The sequence below is a fragment of the Hemibagrus wyckioides genome, linkage group LG15, assembly GCF_019097595.1.
Source record: "Hemibagrus wyckioides isolate EC202008001 linkage group LG15, SWU_Hwy_1.0, whole genome shotgun sequence".
Classification (NCBI taxonomy): domain Eukaryota; kingdom Metazoa; phylum Chordata; class Actinopteri; order Siluriformes; family Bagridae; genus Hemibagrus; species Hemibagrus wyckioides.
The window spans coordinates 9,300,432-9,323,101 of record NC_080724.1 but is presented as its reverse complement, the minus strand read 5'-3'; the positions used below and the strand labels follow the sequence as shown (position 1 = coordinate 9,323,101).

General features: G+C 41.4%; 1 protein-coding gene across 3 annotated transcripts in view; it reads right to left on the bottom strand.

Annotated features, from left to right (window-relative positions):
* Nucleotides 1-5,393: 5,393 nt before the first annotated feature.
* The window catches only part of rarga (retinoic acid receptor gamma a), a 35,110-nt gene continuing 17,833 nt past the window's right edge, over nt 5,394-22,670 (bottom strand). For 2 of the 3 annotated variants that reach the window (XM_058409686.1, XM_058409688.1), the window contains exons 3-9: nt 10,772-10,920; nt 10,319-10,460; nt 9,225-9,388; nt 8,680-8,856; nt 8,393-8,597; nt 7,802-7,960; nt 5,394-7,605 (exon numbers count right to left, since the gene is read on the bottom strand). In XM_058409686.1, the coding sequence (XP_058265669.1) occupies nt 7,229-7,605; nt 7,802-7,960; nt 8,393-8,597; nt 8,680-8,856; nt 9,225-9,388; nt 10,319-10,460; nt 10,772-10,920 (1,373 nt within the window). In that variant the 3' untranslated portion in view covers nt 5,394-7,228. Of the gene's footprint in view, nt 7,606-7,801; nt 7,961-8,392; nt 8,598-8,679; nt 8,857-9,224; nt 9,389-10,318; nt 10,461-10,771; nt 10,921-21,048; nt 21,570-22,670 lie in introns of those variants that run through there. The other variant, XM_058409689.1, reaches the window with a different exon arrangement.

Sequence of the window (22,670 nt, the reverse complement as noted above, 5' to 3'; positions counted from 1 at the left end):
GGTTCTCAAAATTTTGCAGCCAGGGATCTGTTTAATCGTTAAACAAAAAAATAAAAATCCCCTTCCACTCAGTACTGATTTCTTTTATGAATCAAGTCCAACAATTCAAATATTAGGCTCGTTATTTAATTACGTGCAATAATAATCTTGCTATTTATTCGAGCCGTAAAGCTTTTTATTTCTGGAGTTCCCACTGCCAGAACACAAGTCCACAGAGGCATTATTTATAGGCTTATTTGTTTTTGAGTTATTATTATTTTGAGGTTTGGTTTCAACCAGTGTAATTTAATTGACCAGTTAAGTAGGATATAAGAATTCCTTTATAAATATAGCTGTTTTGATAACGGTGGTGTTTTCCACTACGATCACAGAAAGAAAGAATAAAAAAAACATGGTTTCCCTTGCTTTTACCAATTTGAGAGCCACTCCTTTTAAGGTTCGAATCTTTTGTTTTTTTTTTATCTATAACTGTTTTATACAGGATGTTTCATAATCCACGTTCTCTGTGTTGTACTGTAAGCTGCCTGGTTTCCTCCCGTACTGTGCTACTGTTTTTTCCTGTTCCATTTCAACTGTAGTTTGAATAATTTGCAGCCATTTTTACAGTGTATTAAACTATCAATATACAGCACAGTTCCGTACACAAGCTCAATGATGTGGGTGGTCTCGTATCGTCACAACATAAATTTAACCAAGACATCAGTGAACGAGTTTTATTAAATGGTCAACGTGATGTCTACAAAGACACAACCTTTAAAGTGTACTCGATACTTTTCACCTCTTGGTGGTTTGTAGCTTTTACTGTTGTAAACTAATTAGCATCCATCTGCTGTGCCATGCCAGTTTGTGTTTAAATTACCACAAGATCCCCACTGGTTCCAGCCCTGAGCTTTAATTCTCTATAGACTTGCATCCAGATCCTCTCAGAAGAACTCTTTTACTGTATTCATAGCAATAAGCTCTTTGCTTTTTCTTAATTATTATTTTATCTTTTTTTTTTCTACATATTCACTTATCTAATGTATTTTCCAGACTGTGTTGTACTTTACGGGTTTGGGTGGGTTTCAACAATAAAGTATTGATTATCAAAAAAAAATTGGAACTGATTTTTTCTTCTTCTTTTTTTTTAGTTTTAAACATTTTTTGAAACAGGGTTGAAAATGAGATTAAACATGAGATTATTAGTTTAGTTCACAATAACATATAAGCTTGTGATGATATTCTTGGACATAAACATACACACACATCTTATATATTCATCTCTCTCTCTCTCTCTCTCTCTCTCTCTCTATGTTTATATGCCATTTATATATATATATATATTATATATGTGTGTGTATGAGCTGAATTTTTTTTAACGTGATATTATTAGAGACAGTAGATGTGGCAATGTGCTTGCCCTGAATTTCAGCTATGTCTAGCATCCTGTTTGGTGCATGATAATATTTCCTAAACAGTGTATCAAACACTAATGATTTATCCTAGGAGCAGAATAATCTTCTCCCTTTTAATCACTTTTTGCTGACCTTCATCCCTCTTTTTCTCACTGCCGTTTTTTAAGCACCTCTCTTATTCTTTCTTCTTCTGTATTCTCTGTGTTCTCCTTGTGCAGGGGGTCTAATTATAAAATCAATGGAGCCGGGCTGCCTGCTTTATGGCCTCCTTTAAAACCTTAACAGGGAAATCACTGTAGGATTGATGACTCCCTCACTCTTTATCTCTTTTAATTAGAAATGTAAAAGATATGAAGAGCCAGAGGCCAGAGTAGTGCACCCAGGTTTTTACGACTTTTCACCCCTCCCTCCCCTTCTGCTGGGGTCTAATGCTCTTCCTCCAAAGGCCCTCGTACTCCTCTAGTGCCATCTTTCATATGCCTCCATTTTGTGTATGCCTTGGAGTTATTTCCACGTGCCAGTCTCTTGATGCTTTCTGCCTTCAGCTATTTATTCATGTGTCACATGGTATGGAAATGCTAATGTGAAGTGATTTAACTAGCCTTCAGTTGCTATAACTCATTAATACATAATTCATTAATTTTCCTTTTCAGGTCTATGAATTTAATCCTGCGTTCCTAATGCTTCTTCCTGCTTTCCATAGGTAGATTGCTACAAAGTGGTCGACGTCACCATAAATTAAGGTTCTGTGGCTCGACAGAGCACTCAAGCTACAGAATATTTATGGGGGAAAAAATTAACCGAGTCTTATCTGCAACGTCCAAGGCACAAGACCATTCCAATTATTTTTATAGCTCTCATTAGCAAAGAACAGACAGTTAGCACCAGTGGGTCTGCCATGGACCTTCACATTTTGTACTGTTGAAAATAAAACAACAACAACAAAAAAAAGACCAACATTCACTGACTACTTTAATCCCACATGGTTCACGGTTTGACAGATCATATGGCAGTGATTTCTGACATCAAGCATTCCTTAGCTCAAAGCAGTCTGGCCATTCTTCACTGACCTCTGTAATCAGAAAGCTGTTTTCACATACATTTCACATCACATTCCCCTGCATCATGCTGTGTGAAAATTCCAAGACATCAGCATTTTCTCAAATCCAAACACCAGCCTGTGTGGCACGAGCAACCAAAGTCACATTATTTGCACATTCTGGGGATCATATGCAAAGTGCTGCTGCTACCTGACTGGCTGGTTGGATCATTTGATGGAAATTGGCTGGTGTCTTTTGTGGCTGTCGGATCTATAAACAAAGCAATGTTGCTTGTTTTTGAGCTTGGTAGATTTATAATGCTAAAGGTTTTTTTTTTAGTTTTGGATCCAGGGTGGCAATAAAGAGCAGTCGAGTTCACACTAATCATGTATAAGGACAATGTTGCATTTGTAGAATATCAGTTTCATGAATGAATGACTACGTAGATGCATTACTGTAATGGATTTACATATGCGCCATAGTTCATGGTTGGAATAGCTACAATGATGATTTAACTCACCATTACTTAGATCTGATCGTTAACTCTGTATAAATTTCGTGGAAACAGCAGGCCCCACCGAGATTACTCTCTGCAGCAAACGAAAGGTGAAAACCTACACTGTCTTTTTAAATTCGTCAAACATCCCGCACCCTTCCTGTGTTCCCATAGCAACATCTTATTGGCTTGAATATACGAGGCCATTTAGAGCCTCCTTGTAAAAGAGCGTATAATGTATGGACCCTGTTTTAATTTGAGCCCTGGTTTATTGATTTCTGTTTAATGAAGTTTCATTATAGCAATCATTTAATTAATAGTGCCATATCCCTCTTTATCGCCGGCCTTAATCTCTGAATAAAAATAACTGTATATTCTCGGTGTCATCAGGAGGATCAAACATGGCAAACTGAATTTTCATACAGGGTGAAAAGAGTTGATTCTGATGTTAAATAGGACTCAGAGACACTACAAGTGTTTCCTAACGAGTGTAGCACATTCACAGCGTTGCTTTTTACATTTCTTAGCTTCATTTAGGAAATAAACGGGCCTTGCCATTGTAAGCCTTCCTTCATAGTACTAATGCTGTTTCCATTGCCTCAAGACAAGCATGAATCAATAATCAAGACATGCAGCCATATGGTTGTCATAAAAACATATGAAATATTTAAACCTATAAGTCATAGCCTGTTTTTTTTTTTTGGTCTTTTTTTAGGCATTTTTATGCAGAATGGAGATGATTATGCATCTGTATGAGCCTGGTTTGTTACTGATTATGAAGCTGACCTACAGTATATCTACTACACTGGCCTTTATTGTCTGCACCTCCTGCTGAGGATTAATAAGACTGACAGAATGAGCCATTGGCTTTGCTCTCTTCTGCATGCATGCATAATGAAGCTTTATGTTTTTGTTCCCTAGAATTAGCACACTCGGAACTTGATCGCCCCCAAGTGGATGGTTTTATTCTTAGACCTGTTTAAGCCTTGCTTTTTTTTCTTTTTTTTTAGTTATGCAGTAATGCTATAACCACACCCTGCAATTCATATAGGATTGACTGTTTTTTTCACCTAAATATAATGTCCTTTTTAGCTTTTCCCTAATACTTATGTAGAACTGAATGCTTTAATAATTTAAGGTACATTTTCATACTTAATGCAAACACTGAAAAACAGATTATGCCTTAATGCAATGGATTGCTTGGCCATATTGTTTGCAGAAAATTAGTTTAACACTGTTCATAATGGATCATATGCAAGGAAAAGCTCATCCTTGCTACATCTGATTCTGTGACCATCGTTATATGCTTAGGTCATTATATGATTAAGGTACTGTTTATGTCCCACTGATATTATAGGAAAAAAACACATTTTAAACACTAGTAAAGATACAGATAAAAAGAAATACATTTAATTAACACCCTCATCCCTTTGTAAATACTTACAAATATTATAGGTGCATTAAATGTGACTCGTTTTTTTTTCTTGTTCTTGAACTTTTCTTTTTTTTCACAATTCAGGTTATGAAAAATGTACTCGTTGTTCACTTAACCGGGTTACACATATGAACATATTCACTTGATGTTCAACAGGAAGTTGCATCATCCAAATTTCTTAAAGCTCATTCCCTAAAGAAATGTTTTATTTATTTTTATTTCTACTGACTGACTAGATTGCTTAAAAATGATTAAACTCTGTTTATCAATTATAGATCGAAAGTAAATTAAAGGGTAAGTAAAGGGTTTTTTTTGGCTGTTTATAAAATAAAGAACATCGTGTCTATCATTCTTGTGCCATTAGAATTCAAGCTACACACCATTTCTATGCTCAACCTTGTTACTTATTTAAGAGCAAAACACAGCTTGTCAGCATGTAGTCTTCACTCAGTGCTGGAAAAAGCAATTTTTAGAGTTAAAAGAACTAAATAAGATTTGAGTCATTACCTGAATTACCATGGCTCTAGTTTTTCCTGACAGAATAATGCAGAATTTGCTTTATTATACGCATGTATAAACATCTTATTTGTCTTTTTTGTCTTATAAGTCTTTTTGTTTTATGTTTCTAAATCCTGTCCCTATTTCTGTTTTGTTCCAGATCCTCCCACAGCTAAGCAGTCATCAAAATTCTCCAACTATAAATTATAGTCCTTTATATTGGCTGGTGGATCAGAACAAAAAATGTCAACTTGCTCCAGTTTCTTCAGAAGCTTTCGCCGAATTGCAAACAACGAATGCTTTAAACACTAGCTTAATTGTAGAAAGCAGTGATGCACTAATCTCACCTTTACATTTTATAGCTCTGGGTACCAGCCAATAAACCGATTTCAAACTTGTTACTGTTATTCTACGTTTAGAAACTTTCTAAGCCTCACCACTCAAATGAAATTATTTGCAATAGATCATGCTTGAAATGTAGCAACAAATGAGGAAAGTGTAAAAATAACAAAATCCAGCCTTGCAATCAGTCATTTATTGCCTCAGAATGTTTATATGGCTTTTCTTTATATAACAGAGCTGCTTGAACATGAACAGGAATTGAGAATTCCTCAGCCAAATTGAGGACATGAAAATGAGCAAAAACAGACAACGTAATATCAACATTTGGTTTGCAACACAGCAACGTGTTACAGGAGGTGCTACACTCCACAAGGTGCCAGGAGAGATGTGTGTGTGTGTGTGTGTGTGTGTGTGAGCATGTGTTTCTGAGCAAACAGGATAGAGATGAGTGTTCACAAGAGACAGACAGATGTATGTGCGTTTGTGTGTGTATAAAGAAGAGCGGGTGCACGTTCACATTCTCAGTGTTTTAGCACCACACAAATGACATTCATCATTCCAAAATCTAAGCTCATCAGACCTCACAATCCCAGAGACAAACACACACAACTGGTTTATGTATTGCATAACTGTAAAAGTGGCACATTACACACGGTCATCTAATTGCATGCTGTGTTTTTTTTTTGGCAGTATATTAAAAAAAAAAAAGACCATCATTTCTATAATAAAAGAGAGCATATAAAAGTTGTACAATGGCTTTACTAAGGTCTGTAGATATCTCCACTTTCAAGTAGGACATCTAAACTGAGCAAACATATTCAATACTACACACACATAAATATTGCTGTTTTTGCAGCATGCCTGCAGGCAGCTAGCGTTTGGTCCTCACCGAAATGCCCTGAGTCTGAGTTTCCATTTTATTTTCATATATAGAAAGAGTTCTGTAGGCAGGCTGGATGTGCTTTTCGATATGTGGGGATAACGCGGTTATATAAAACATGGGTATTTTCATGTGTGCTTGAAAATCTTAGAGAAGCATTTTTCTGGAATCCATGTCTCAAATGAACATTAAGGAGGAGGTCGTTCTTTGTGGTGAGCGTCTAAAAACCTGCCTCAAATGTACGAACCAAGAGAGTTTGGTTTTCTTTTAAAGGGGATTGCTGACAGCTGACAAACTCTTTGCCACATTATATACTGCATGCTTTGGCACAAAAACACCATTCAGTTGGCAGGAAGGTACTGCAGCTTAAGCAACCAAAACTCATATCAGCAGTCCCAGTCCTCAAAACATTGATCAATTAGCAGGAGTCAAGGAAGAGAATGACCTAGCAAACTGATTAGCATCGACGTCTACGATGAGCCAAGTGCTTGAGAACCCAGGCGAACGTCTGGGTAGAGACTCAAGTAGACGTTCTGCCGGTAATAAGGAATAGATCATCTCTGTCTCTCCTTAAGAAAGCTATCCAAACAATGTTTAACTGAAGAAATAGTATACAAAGACAAAAATATAAAGGTATATAGATATGTATGGGCATATTCATAAAAAGTAAAGACGCTGAAAAAAAAAAGTCAAAACGGTATTTAAACGCATCCCAAAAGTTATTAGCTGATTCTGTTTGTTTGTTTCACCTTGCTGTTTTTTTTTTTTTGCTGAACCCGTCGACTGTTGACTGTTTTATGTTGTGTCTTTCTGTATGGCTGCTCCTTTATCTTTAATACAAACATGATAGTATAAAAAAAGTAACTGTTCTGTCTATACAGTCATTTGTTTTGTCTCGCATCTTCCCTCTTGCCCTTTTTGCAGAGTTCCTGAGAAGAGCCGTCAATCTCAAGTCTTCACACATTGTGCATGTGTGTCTCATTGCTGACCACGAGGCCTGAGTTAGGGTTGGCTGTACGGATATAAGGCTCTATGTTTACCCCTACAGGGGCAGATTGCTGTTAGAGCAGGGTAACCGAGGGGAAAGAGGGATGAAAGTGTTGGTATGAGGTGTGGGGTGTGTGTTACAGAGGAGGAGTCGGCTCATTGGGCCCTTCCACCATGGCTCTTTCTGGACATGTCCACACTGGGTTCCTGACCTGGCCAGGCCTCTCCGTCACTGTCCGTTCCCCTTTCCTCTTCGGCATCTTCGTCTTCGTCGTCTTCCTCCTCCGGTGATGGCTCACTTCCGTTCTCAGTGGCCCAGCTCTCGTCTTCGTCCTCACGCTCTGTCTTCATGGTGAACGGGGGAACTGTTGGAGGAGGAGGAGGAGGAGGAGGAGGAGGAGGAGCTGGCTCGGTTTTGCTCTCGCTGCACTCTGGCTGCTCTTCAAACGCCTCCGGATTCTCCAGCATTTCCCGGATCAGAGGTGGCATTGGGCCCGGGATCTCCATCTTCAGGGTGACCGCCCTTTCTGCTCCTGTAACAAACCACAGTAAATGGTTTAAATGGAATATTTTCTTTGTGTTCATGATATAATTTGTTGGAACTAAAAATGTTTCACTGCTAAGAGCTTCTCTGTGATTTCTCATGTTTTTGCCCCTATGCGTTTTTTAGCATGGTTCTGTCATATTAGCATGGAACATCTCCTGAAAAAATTCTGCAGGTGGACTGACCTTTGGTGCTAATGCCGCGCAGGTCTGTGATCTTCATCAGCATCCGCGGGAACATGTAGGGTTTGTTGGGCCGGCGGCGACGAGCGTAGATTTTCAGCGCTTCCAACAAGGGCTCCTGTAAACGATCTACACGCTGGGGCTCTTCTAGATCCATACGGTCTGGGTAGACACAGGAAGAAAACAGAATACGTTATGTGTTGCTTTTTTACTCAAACACCAGCACCAGTTGTTGATGTCTTTCAGTTGCATTTTTAATGAAATAAAGTGATGACTTTGTTTTGTTATTTCTACAAGTCATTCCTAATTTTATTCCCAAATGCTGATGACTCAAGTTATATATTACACACCCATTCCTACTAATCAATGTTTTAGCATATGGGGAAAAAGTCCATCCAACAGTTTGTATATTATTTTTCTGCTTTTAAATGGCTTTTATTAAAAAATCAAGGTAACTAGAATTATATTTTTTGTTACTGCTCAACCTTTTAAAAAGTATGGAACCATCTTTCCAGATTACACCATAAGTTCTCGACTACTACTACTGTCACCAGAGGGCAGCAGTGATACTCTATAAGTGCAGAAGTGCAATACCTCCACAGATGAGACAGATGGCACTGAGGAGGCCTGTTTCTGTGTCGTCCATCTCCAGCGGTAAAAGTTGCCCAGCAAAGGCAAAGACCAGGTCAGTCAGTGGACCAAATCCGGCATTGTGCATCTGTGTGCGGTTTAGAGTAAGTCCATCTGAGAACGTCATCGTATCCTGCTCCGGTGTGTAGCGTGTGCAGATCCGCAGCATCTACCGTGGACAAGAAAAAGTGTTAAATTCTTTGGCCTCAGCAATGGACATATGCACTGTCTTTATGTAAATGTTAAGTTACCAGAATGTCCAGGCAGGCTGATTTGAGCAGGGTGATCTGGTCAGCAATGGTGAGGGAGGTGAAGCCAGGGAGGCGCTTGGCAAACTCCACGATCTTGATAATGCACTTAGTGGAAAGTTCGCTAAACTTATCCCACAATCCAAGATCCAACTGAACACGGTGATCTGAGCTGGAGTTCTGAGAGCAGATTAGACAAGAAGAATCAGAGGAGGAAAGAGAGACATCACAATCCATCACTGTAATCTGTCACATTAGCACTAATGTACAATGTGATGCAGTGTATGCAGGTTGTGAGTGCTCATAAATGATCACACTACAGTCAGCTAAGTCATATGAAAAAAAAGTGACAAGAGTACCACAAATAGTATATTTAGTTTAATATCCAAATCACATCTACTCAGAAAACGCATGGAAGACCAAACAATTGATAAAATATACCCAGTATTCTTTCAAAAGAGCTTCTCTTTTTTTTTCTTAATTATTTCAATTTATCATCCATCTTTTGTACATGTCTAAGTGATTACTTGCTGTGTGGTTCTACTCACCGTGGTGTATTTTCCCAGCTGGCACAATGAAGGGCAGGTCTCTTGGTGTGCTTTGCTCACTTTGTTCACCAATTCTTCCAGTTCACCACTCAGCTCGTAGCTCTCAGCCGGGACAGCCTCCTCCTTCACGTCCTTCTTCTTCTTATTTCGGTCATTCCGCACAGCTGAGGGTTACGAGAGGGGAGACGAGTCAATACCTCAGCCATGAATCAGGCCTCATCAAAACTACAGCCAAACTATGATCTTGGCAGGTGGAAGTGCTTTTTGGAAAATGGCTAACATTGTGGACATTTGTCTGGCTCGCAGCAATCATCCCTAGGAACCGATGGACCAGTTCACCAAAATCTGTGACTCATAAATCAACAACACAGGGGAAACTGACCTGAGAACAACTTGTTGTAATGTGTGTGACCTGGAGGAGAACATCTCTGTGTTGCCAAGCCTAACCTTCTCCATAACCCTCTCGCTCACCCTCAACCCTCACCCTCCCTCCCACCTTCCCTCCTCCCATTCTTTCCTTCCTCTCAGGATATCCAGTAATAGCAAAGGCACAATGTGATCCCGGTTTCTACATACATCCCACACATATAAAGACACACATACATGTCCCTGTGGACACATAGAGTGGCCAATGTGCCACTCTCCTGGTGAGATCACTGCTGTGAACAAAAACACAGCCAGCTTACAGTCTTTGAACTCAATGTTATTGTCTCTGACATGGCACAAATCTGTTCATGCCAGGTCATAAAGGCGCCTGTAGGAAAGGCTACTAAAAAAATAATAATAAAGAGCTAATGCTGATGGATTGATGTAGATGGGGAGTCATTTATAAGATGCTAATGCTTTAAATTATATAACCATCTGAATACTCACTGAGTTGACTTTCTGTGCAAGTGCAACAATTATCTGAGGTTGAAGTGCACTATGCTGCAGGGTAGGTAGCATCCTCTGTCAAAACTTGTCATACACTGCGTTTATATGTGTTCAGATCTGCGTTCTAGTTTTCATGGCTCTGTATGCGAGTATGTAAGTGTCAGCATGTCTGTGTGTGGGCACAGTGCCATGAATGCCTACATGCCAACCAGCAGACTCACCTTCCTTGGACATGCCGACCTCAAAGCACTTCTGCAGGCGGCAGTACTGGCAGCGGTTGCGTGTGACCTTGTTGATCTGGCAGTTCTTGTCGCGGTGACAGGTGTACACCATGTTCTTCTGGATGCTGCGCCGAAAGAAGCCCTGCAGCCAGATGAGAGAGTGTTGTTAGCCACTGCTACCCATCATGTTGGCTTGCTCTTATCTGTTCTCTTTTTCTCTTTTCAATGGGCTCTTTATCTTCGTGTTTGAACATGCAGAACAGAAACAATTGCTCCACAGTCCCCCATAACCATAGGACTGTGGTACATCTTTGTCTATAATATAAATATACTGATGCATATACTTGTTCCTGATTCTTTGTGGTGTTTCAGGTGCAAATGTTTCTAATGGCAGACTTTCACATCCAGGAACACTGCATCTACAGAAAGCACACTTTAGCATGTCCTCTTTACCTTGCAGCCCTCACAGGAGCTGACGCCGTAGTGGTAGCCCGATGACTTGTCCTGGCAGACGAAGCAAGGCTTGTAAACACGAGGTGGTGGGGGTGGAGAGGGCGAACTGGGTACCATCTCCTCTGAACTGGTGCTCTGAGTCTCCACCGCTGTAAAGAGAATGAAGAAGATATACATTAAATGCTGGGACACTGTGTAATCCTCTTAAAATATTTTCAAAGTATAGGAAGGATAAATATATGCATGTGAACGATGCAAATGCAAATGAACAAGTATGGCCAGACAAGCTCAGTGTTTCTTTATTTCTATGCAGTTAATAAAAAAATTCTAACTTAGCTAAGTGGTGGTTTGTTTCCTGCTCTATCTTGTGTAATTAGTGACAGATTGGAGGGGGTTAAGTGGGGGTGACGTCTGTAGGATTAATCTCACCTAACCCCCCCCCTTTAGCCAACCCTCTCCTTGGGGGGTGGGATTTCAGAGAGATTGGTGGTTTGATTGACAGATAGAAAGAAAAAAAAAACAGTTTAACACAGTGACAGATAAGCGGGAGCATCACCGATGTTCTGATAAGACATGTATCTCATCTGTGCTAGAGGTGGGGCTTCAAGGCTTCCTCATTTTTACACGGCCAGCTGATTGGCTGGTGTGTTTCTCAGCTTAAAGACATACCTTAGAAATACCTTTCCCTCCCTCAAAACATACTTCAAATTACACACTCACTGCCCACAAGCATCTTTAAGAAAACACCACAATGACAAATTACTAAGCTATTGTGTTTGTTTTTTTTCCAAGCTATGCATTCACTCGGTATGTCTGAGAGACAGTTCACACAACACACACGTAATCTGAAACAGGAACCTAGCTGGACAATGCCTCCTGAGCAACACTTCTTTCAACTTTCACCCTGTGGTCTCCCCTAAAACTTTGGCACCACCTCTTTGCCACCTCTTGACACACAAACCCTATTTTTCCTGGCCCTAAATTCCTGAGTATGGTCCTGCCAGTTTTTATTGGAGGCCCGGCCTCATAAGCTTGGCCTATAAAGGTACTCTCAGGGCCATGGTGGAGGCAACAGCCTGGCTGCTGCAGCTTTTACTGGGGTTCAGTCACCTCGGGCAGCTATTCACACCACCAGCTGTAGCCCTGGCCTGTTAAAAAAAAAGGCCTAATCATAAAACGAAAAACAGGGAGGCTTTAAACTTCTAACTTTTATTGCACTCAATCCCCCAGCTATGGTCAATAGAAAGCACAGAGACTAGCCTGAACTTAACCTACAAACCCCCTCCCTTTTCTCTTTCTCACACACACCACAGGACTCAGCCAAAGCAGTGGCTTGGCATTTTACAAGACTTGGGAGACTTCAAAAAGAAGAAAAGAGGGCATAAAAAGAGGAATTTGATAGAAACCAGAAAAAGGGACAAATGAGATGGGGGCAGGGAGAAGTAAATGTTCCAGGCTTAGAAGTAGCAACGTCCCTGTTCATGGCCATGGTTACGCAAACACCATGGAGCTGAAAATAAAATCTGCATAGCACCTGTACATTTACGCAGAATGATTTGACTGTATCATCCTGATTTACTTGAATGTAATGAATGTTAATATGAAAAGGACTTTCGCATGATAGTGTTAACGGTTAGAATACTAAATCTTGTACTGACATCACAGAAGCAGAGACAAATTAAACCTGGGATGATTCATTTGTTTATTTAGTCATCTTAACAATATTGTGACTACACCTTTTTCACACAGTTTAAAAAGGCAGAATCATGGGTGTTGTTAAGCACAGACTAATGACTGGCACCATGTCAGACAGCGAGACAGGAGGGGGACAAAAATCCATCAGTGTCTGTCAACAGCCCAAACTGGTTCCTGTGGTAAATAAGGCTTCTCTTACACCTCTTTCACACATCATTCCAAAGTTCAGTCAACACTTCCGTAGAGCATACAATGGGACAGGTCGTCTTTGACAGCTGCTCCCCTCTCGGACCAAATAGGTCCTCCACTCTGGTTTCTCTACTGATCTCATCTTTCTATTTGGAAAACAATTCTCTGCAAAAACACCAGGCCTCCTTATCAGGGCCTCCATTTGCATAACAATCTGCAGACCTAGCTGCTGGCTGATGGAAGGACAGGTTGGGGGCGGGACAGGGCAAGGTAGGGATGTCAGGGTCATAGTTATCAGTAGCCACTGCTCATTTCCTGTTGTTATTTTACTACTAATCCTCTCACTATAAAGCTCTCTGCACACAAGAGCCATATGAACATGCACGCATCAATGCAACCGTTCAATTACATTTAAGACTTTTCTCATTCATACACACAGAATGAAACATCAGTAAAAAGTAAACAGAATGAACTCAGCAACATATAAGATGCAAGAGAAACTCCAGAATTAGTGGCACAATTTAAAGGAATGGGAAAAAGTTGTTGTTTAATATAAATATTATGCCACTGTGCTTCAAATTCTCCCAATAAGAAAAAATGTAAGAAGCTTCTCTCCTTAGCTTGAACAACAAAAAAAGCATTCAAGAGATTTTTAGTTAACATAGGACTATCGCTCAAACGAAGCCATGTAAAATACATGCAAACTAAAGTGGCATCCTCGAAAAAGAAACCTGAACCTTTTTGAAATTGCACTGAAGTATTAGAAAGAAGACGTTAGAAAGAATCAGTCCGGACTGTAATAATACAATTTCTAGAACAGCTTAGAATTTGTTATGAACTAGACACATTAGCATGCAATAGATTCTTGCTGCTTGCTTTAACTCTAGTGGCCCAGGGGGGCTCTTGTGAAGACATTGTGATCATTCATTCATTCCACAAAGTACAAGGATATTTTCAGCAGATCTTCTGTTGCTGCTGACTGGAGTTTACTTTGCTGTAGGTGAATTCTTCTAAAAGAATTCTTCAACAAAGAAATTGTAAGCACAAAAAGGACAATATCATTGTTTTACGATGATCTCCCAGGAATCGTCAGGACAAAATAGGACGAGGCTTACTGCTATTATTGTGGGGCACCAATACTTTTGAAACAAACCTTTTTTGAAGGAAATGCATTGTTTCAAAAAAGCAAAGTTAAACATAACATCATACTATGTTGATAAATACAACATAGTATGCCCTTATGCTTAAATGTATGAGCAAATATTCCAACCTCAAGCATTTCCAACTCCAAACGAAAAGCTTGTTTAAAAAACGTATGGACAATGACCAAGAAGATATGTGCAATAAAAACATAGCACATGCTGGGTGTGTAAAAGTAAATGCTGCATGCGTTTTGTGTTGCAACGCTACTTACACTAGAAGCATATGACGCATTGGCAGAGGAACAAATATTCTTTCACAATAGTACAGCAGATTTTGTGTACGTGACTGTGGGTGTGATTGAATCTTCTGGAAACACTCTTCCCAGATCTAGTCTTGGCCTGCGCATGGGTGTGTGTGTGTGTGTGTGTGTGCGTGCGCGTGCGTGTGTGAATGCAGTTTTGTGTGGGTACTCGCATGGCTACCAATGACCCTGTTTCCAAAGCACCGAATTTGATTTGCAAATGTAGTCAGCTCATCTCAATTCCTCTTAAAATAATTCGCTCTGCCATTATATCTGCATGAGTTTATGAAATTGTGGACCCTAACTTTGATCACTATCATTGCTTAACCTAAAGCATCAGGCTTTGTTTTTTTGTGTGTGTGTCTCAGTTGTGCATGCCCAGACGCGCTGTGCGGCAGACGGTGCACAGATTGGCCAGGTTGTCTCGAACAGCATGATTGATAAGCTGACTGGCACAGACTGCATGAGCAGGAGGCTTCTCTCCAAGCCTCGCCTGATGAACAAGGACGCACAGTCCTCTCCAGAAAACTTCACCAGCTTCCTGATGGGGGACCAGGTGCAGCTCACACTCTCTCTTTCTCCCTCTCTCTCTTTCTCTTGCTTTGCCTTTCTCTTTGTCTCTGCCCACAATTTCCTGCCATCCCCAGTGCATGGTTGTCATCACAACACTTCACTATAACACAACCACACTTCCTTCCTCCTCTCTGCTTCACTTGCTTTTTTCCACTGGATGTTTTTTGATTGCTGACTCTAAGCGAGTGGCATTTCCACTATTAGTCATATGTTGCAAAACATCATTTAAATGAAAACTATCTCCAGGGCATCATCAGTCAAAGACAACTGATTTCAAGTAGTCGCTGATCGCCGAATAGGACTGTTCAGCCTAACCACATGTACAGTCAAATTACACTCAGAAGTCTGACCAGACTATTTGACTTGGCTTATAGTGGTTTCATTAAAAAAAATGAGTAATGGTCTGCTGTTACGGCAGGAGGTAGTGTATGCATGGTCTTATTAAGGTACTCAGCAGTAGCAGTTCCTGTCAACAGCTGAGTATGACTTCATTATCTGAACCCCCACCTCTTTCTCAATTTCTCTCCTCCCCCTGCCTGGGCATGTTGCGAGATTTTGTTCCTGTTACAGCAAAACCCTTTCTGAAAAAGCACTAAGCTGCCAGCCAGACGACGGCTCAGGAGGGAGAAAAAGTGAGAACATGCACCAAACTGGACAAGACCACAGAATCCGACTGAGACTGGAGCCACAAGGAATTTGCACCCTCATGTCATAAACAACACACAGGCACGAATACATACATACACACACACACACGAACACTCTTAGAGCAGGAATGGCCTGGGTGTGCAAACACACCTTTGTGATGTCAGAACAAAACTAGTTGAGATGCCAGCACCTTCCATTGGAGGTATTCAGCAGGTGGGGGAAGCCAGACCCACAGGGTTTGGTAAATTACCCTTGGAGACAGAAGTACACATTCAACACTTTCTTCTTTACAGTGCCTCATAAACCCCTTTTAGGACACTTTTTTATTTATGTCAGCATTTGGCCATGTAAGCCCTTCCTCACTGCACAACACAAGTCCATCAAAGAAACACAGAGTGACCATGAACCCCTCCATCTTTCTAGCACCCTGCTGCAGGTTAAACAACCACTGAGCAAGGCAGCACCATGGAACCATCACGGTGACCTAATCTGAACAATTCATTGTGAGCCAGTAGATGGAGATCAGATCCAAAGGAGACAGATCTCTGGCACTGAGCTTGTCACAGCCTGCCAAGTCTCATATGTGCATTCAGAGTTTTGGGGGATACTGTCTCCTCCAATTCCTCTTCACTCCAGTGGCTGGATCATTCTTGTATGGGCACAGACGCTGGGGTGTTGATCTGTCTGCATTCAATGGAGCCAAATGACAGGCTCAGCCTGGTCTACCATTCAGCTTTGATCCCAGGGCTTCTGCTTGCTCTCACACATTTCCTTTCTCCATCTGTCTAGCCGTCTGCACTCACCTGCCATGGTGCCATGGTCCCACGTGTCCCTACGCAACAGATTCAAGGAACTCCTTGTATGGCTTATTGCTTCCTTCCCCAAATAATAGAAACCGCAAATGTAGAAGTAGCAAGTTGGTTGACGCCTTTGTAAAGGAAATAAAGAATCCAAGCACTAAGGAATTTCATTGTTATTATGTTGAAATATACATGTAGGAGTATGCAAATTAGAAGTTGTGGTAATAGCACGATGTGCAGATTTACAGTACCACACCCTTTTTTTTTTTTTTTTTAAATATCTCTCTCCTCTTTGTTTTTCTGGTTAATAATGTTGGTTGTAGACCATACTGTGACTAACTGAAATGGAACTTTGTTTCGGCTTATTTTTCTTACAATACTCATGAGTTTCTTTTCAATGCTGGCTTTAGTACTCGACAGAACATAAGGAGCCAGTGAGACTGTGGCTTCCTGTTCTATGTATGATTTGTGGTCAGTGAAAGCACCATCTGCATGTACAATATTAGGTTCAGCAACACAAAGCCGTTCAACGTACATCATGCATCATACCAGGGCATTGTATGGTTGTTTCTAATGCCACTCTTGTACAAGTGTGAGAAACTTCTGCTCTGAGTGACAGAAACCAAGAAATGATGCTTGATTACATAGGTGGAATTTTTCCACCCTTGTGTAGCTGCTAGCTCTGTAAAGTGATTGCCCAACAGTGAAGGGTGTGGACTGGCAGCCTCAAAGCATCACATGTTGAGTGATATCCTGTTCGTGAATTTTACTGAAAAGGTTCTTCGTTGGAAACCCATGTATGAATCATCTCAAGGGGGAAAGTCCTCCCCATGGTTGTGTTACTACAATCCTTTTTAAAACAAGTATTTTTTTGTATTTTTTTTTTGTGTGTGTCACAGGTCAGACTTCTGGGAGTTTCTTTGTAATACCAGCCAGACAGTTTCATTCCTGCTCATCAAATTGACTATACTAATAAATCTTCACAGAACTTGTCTAATGAGGCACATATGACAAAATGGTCATTTTAAAAATATATCTTCAATAACCAGGAGAGATCAACTGTAATATTATTACCATGCCAGACCAAGCAAGTCAGAGGCAGTGTTTGTATGACAAAAAGTCCTTATCTAACTTTTGTACTTAGAGTAAAGTTTGAATATAGTGCAAGTTTTCTCTGGGTACTGAGGTTTGAGATAACATTAAATAGTGAAACTTACAGTGGGTTGCTCTTTCTTGGCTTGAGACCACTGTCTCTTAAGCCAAGACCCTTCAGCACATGTTCACATACAACAGTAAAGCAACTACTTGCCAATGCCTAGCCTCCTGCACGCAATGAGCTTCTCAGTAAACAGCCACCAGAGCCGGGGACAGCACAGAGGTGCTGGCCAAAACAGAGAAATCAACAAGCCCGTCCCAGAATTCCCTAAAGCATGACGTTCAGCCCTGTTTGTGTGTCACAGAAATCTGAGACGGGGAAGAAGACAGACGGCTAATTACGTTCCAAATCTGGGACGGAGCATGGGTAGCGCTAATAGCACACAGACAGCTTCAAATTGCATCTGAAATGGCATGGAAAATCTACAACAAGTTAGTGTCAATAGCTATTTTAATAGCAGTGACTTGGCAAATTTTTAAGTAAATCCAAGAAGCACAATGAAGCATTTTTATACTGCACTGATTCCAAGCTTGAGTATAATCTTGCTCTAAATGGCCAAGTCAAAATTATGGAGTCATCCTGCTTTTTGACAGGAAAGATCTCTTATTTACAGTTCCCTGACCCCAGCAAGAGGCTCTACTGCCATTATGGCAGCAATCCGGATTCCAGCGGCCCACTGTGGAATCTCAGCAGCCACGTCAGGCCTCTTTTTTTCTGGGACAGACAGTATAAGAAACTCCCTTTTCAACACAGATCAACATCCATCCACATACAGGTACACCACATCACTATGCACGCCATATATAATGATTTGTGCTCATGCACAGATATAGTAAACTATGAAGCAATCATAAGGATGAAGAAACAGTATCAGTGAGAAGAAACGGTCTAACCGATGGGCAGCCGATAAAATTATTGTTTTGAGATGAGGAAAAGAAATGACGCAATGTCATACCTGTTTAAAGTGGAGGACGCATACAATATATCTGTGTATACATATACTCCTTAGATAGATATGTGCGCAGGATTTAGGGCAGAATGATCCGTTCTTTTCCCACAATCAACACAAATAATTCCAAACTGCTAAAACAGAAATCCCTCTGCAGCCTCATAAACACAGAGTACAAAAACATACCCTTCTCACTACGGGGCCAGTAAACGGTCACCACCACATACACACGCTATACCGTCTATCTCTTTCTCTGTGATACACACATACGTATCTTCGAATCGCCATTTTATCTACTCGCACACCCGACCCCTGCAGCATTGTAATCTTTTAATTGAATCTTTTGTACAGGATGACCTCCATTAACAGAAAATTAATGAAAGGAGGTGTGTGTCCTACATTGTGATGGCAGCCATTTAAAAAGAATTTCAACCAAGGGATTCCAAATGTTGCTTTTTTAATCTGTCTTGTAAAAAGAACTAAATGTTTTATGACATGTATAAATCTGTATTTACTGTGTATTATTCATAGTAGCAACTGTGTAATGCTCAAATGTCAGGAGTCTTCACCTTTTAAAAAAGCAATTGGTAAGAGGAAATGTGATGTTATCTTGTTGCTAACTGATATGTTTCCAAATAATTGACATTGGTGTCTCAAGTGCACATACCAGCCCCTCCTTTAAGCCTTTGCCCCTGTTCTAAGTGTTGCACAATTTAAAAAAAAAAAACAAAACAAAAAAAAAACAACTTTGACTTGTCTTCCTTTTCAGGGTCTTAACAAGTGCAGTGCACGTGGTGCAGAGAGCTGACTCTGCCCAGTGTGTAACCTCTCCATCACCTTTGACTTCAGGGATGGAAAGAGATGCATGAAGAAAGAAAAAAAAAAACAGGAAAGCTGACTATGCATCTTAAAGTGACCAGTAAGGCTTTTATTTCTCTACCTATTGCAAGCAGCTAGAGCTTTCACTGAATGGTACAAAGACAAAGGCTCTTCATTGTCAAGTGGGTCTCTAGGATGGTTCAAGTCTCCCTGGATGAACAAAAGGTGCAAACAATTACAAAAAGCTCCTGAGGTGGTGTTAGGAAGTGAGAGAGAGAGAGAGAGTCATCCATAGAAGTAAAACAGAATATCTGTGTCTCACTGGCAAAGCAGACATTTTTTATGAGGGAAAGTTCCTTCCTGTAGACTACAAAGACAATGTTGGGGATTGTAAAGTGCTGAGACAGACAGACAGCCAGCCAGCCAGCAGCAGAAGTCAACCGTCTGAACCTCACTGAATCAGCCAGCCATACTCCGCAGCTGGTTTGGGCCTAATGAGATATTGGGTTTGAACATCAATTCATCTGCTTCATCGAGGGGGACAATGAGTCGAGTGGCGGCTGGAGGGGGACAAGCTGGCCTTGTTTACTGAGCTTTAGTGGGCATGCAGGGCTGAAACAGGACACTGGTCCTTCCCTCAGGCCAGCCCACGCTTTCCCACCACATTTCTAGCTCCCCCGTTTCCTGGAACTCAAGTGGGCTACGAATTCGTACAGTCAGGGAGCACAGGGACACTTTTCCTGCTTGTGTGTGTGTGTGTGTGCGTGCTTGCTCTTGGCTGGTGAAACCTGATTGATTAAATAAACAGATCTCATCGCGCTCTGATCTGGGGAGGCGGTGTGGAGCGCGATGCCTCAGCCAGGCCCCTGACAGGGCATCTGTCTTCATTAAATGGCGGCCCAGTGTGGCTGACAGCCACTGAAACGTTGGTGTCTTCAGGATTAATGAAGACAGATGACTCACCCCACAGAGGCCAGTACCAAGGAACAAAAAAACAGAAGGTTGAACAAATAAAAACCCTAAAGCGCAGCAACCGGCTCCTATTTGAGAAGCTGAAGAATGAGAGCTGTGTTGCTTGTGCAAATGCTCATTTTTTGGATTTGCCTCAAAAACACAGGCCGTTCCTTCTTTCTCCTAACACACACCCATGCATACACATGCTAACCTCCCTGTGAGACTATGAAAAAAGATCCCAGTTTTGTCTGCACTAGGACAGGGCCCTTGCGGGAGCCAGAAGACTGTCAAAAGCAAGGGAGGGCCAAAAAAGAAAGAGTGAGAGATCCAGAAAAAGGGGACTATCCAAGCCACAGGAACACAGTACTGCTGCTTTTGACACAGCTTGAACATTGTTTATCCAATTCCCCTTCTCTTTATTTCACTTAATGTCTTCATTTATTTATTTGCTAACCCCTTAGCCAGATGCTTGCAGTTCCCCAGATAAATCCTTTATGTAAATGATCCTTTATTCTAAAATATGTCTTTCCTCCTGCTGTGTCTGTGTCCTGGGTGATGCTGGGAATGATAAATAGGGTCATGGACAGACTTGCTGGGATCTCAGACATGTCTGCCATCAATTGGGATGTGAAGAAAACAAATCCAATGTGCATGACTGAAATTATTGCAAAGAGTCGGATTCTCCTCTACCCCTCATTTAACTCTCTCCCTCATTATATTTTACCCTCCTATTTTTCACTGTGTAACTTTTCAACAACTGACAAGGTCAGGAATTAGGTTACCTGCACTGGTGTTGAAACCAGACACTCAGTTTGACATTCATGTACAAATAATAACATTCAAACAGCACAGACAGACATGTACATACACACACACACACACACACACTTCTCTGGCCACTCACATGTTCACACAAATAAACAGCATGACGAAAGCTCCATGGTGTAAAGACTACACGCACAGCCAAGGCATAGCAAAGGCTCACTAAGTTACAAACTGAATGGGTGGCAAGATGACAGCATGGGCAGGAAGAAAAAGAAAACCACTTACACTGAACGGCTGTAGTCCCCGTCCAGGCGAAGTGATCTAGCCCTGCAAAGAAGGGACTCGCCTTCCTCAGCATGCACGCACCACGGTTAGTCACATCGTACAGCTGCCTGGGTCCCATCCCCAGAGGCTCCATACAGTCGAACATACTGATTGTCCCTGTCCCCGAAGCTATGACTCTTCGAAGTTAACAACTGCTTCCTAGCTCAAATCAACAAGAAGAGCAACAAACTGGCAAAACCCAGGCTGGAATTCCTCTGCTCAGGATCTGCGCCTGTTGTTCCTTTCTTCCTCTATATTCTTAGTGCTGCTTGTCTGCCTTTCACTGGGGTGGAATGTGGAGCTGGTTCCTGGCTGGCTGAAACTCACTCTCTCTCTCCCTCTCTCTCTCTTTCTTGCTCTCAGTTCACCGGATGCCCTTGGGCAAGCTGCTCTTAGTCTTCTGTAACCGACCTAAATAAGAGCTCCACATAGCACTCACTGAGTCCCAGGCAGAGAGGAACGAACCAACTGCTTCAGTCCCGCGCCCACGAAGGGGGGTGGAGAGAGAGAGAGAGAGATAAAGAGAGAGAGAGAGAGAGAGAGAGAGAGAGCGAAAGGAGGGAGGGAGGGAGGGAGGGAGGGGGAGAGAGGAGGAGAGAAGGAGAGAGGGAGGCAGGAGGTGGGGCAGAGGAAGGGCCAGAGTTAGTGTGTTTGTGTGTGTGCTTGCCAGCCCTGATCTGGTTAGAGAACAAACTTTTATTTCAATCTCACTGGCCTCGTTTTTTTTTCTTGGTCTTCTTGGTGATTCATATTTTAGCACACAGAACACCCAAGCCATGAACACACACGTTCACACACTCGCTCATCTCTGTTCAGCTTTAGTGACTCTGCACCTCCCCCATTTCCCCTGCAGTAAATATGAGACCCCCGATCCCTCCCTCCCTTTTCAACTCCGTCTCTAATCATAACCATATTAAAGTCCAGCGTGAGTGAGTGAAAGAGAAAGAGTGTGTGAGACAGAATGAGAGAGAGAGCGAGAGAGTGAGCGAGAGAGAGAGAGAGAGAGAGAGCATTGTGCATGCAGCAGATGCCAGAGTGAGAAAAAAAAGTCTCCTCTTTTGTCTCCACAAAAGACAGCAAATGACTGATGACCACTTCTGTGGGACCTTCATTATAAAAGTGGCATAGATTCAAATACCTTGCTTTTCACTTTGCCTAACAATATGAAAACATCAGCAATGGTAAACATTCATTTGAGCTGATGGTTTGCATACGATAATTTTACAAACAATGTGGCATTACCTGAACTCACAGAATGTTAACTTCACCTGAGGTCTGAGACTTTTGCACTCACTCAGACCATCAAACTCTCTCACGTAACTGACACGCATGCGGTGCTGCCAAACAGTAGCTAATGCGTGCTCAGAAAAGTCGCTAGAAGTCACCACATGATGTCATGAGCTGATCTGCATATTAATTGAACTGTCATGGAAATTTGCATATCAAAAGGTGTTACATGAAGAAGGACGATTTTTCCAAAGAGACGCCTGCGAAAGAATGGACTACAGAGTTTGATCGGAAGCAGAAATAATAGATTACAGCTCAATTTTTGTAGAAAAAAAGTGGTCATGGCTAAATAAAGT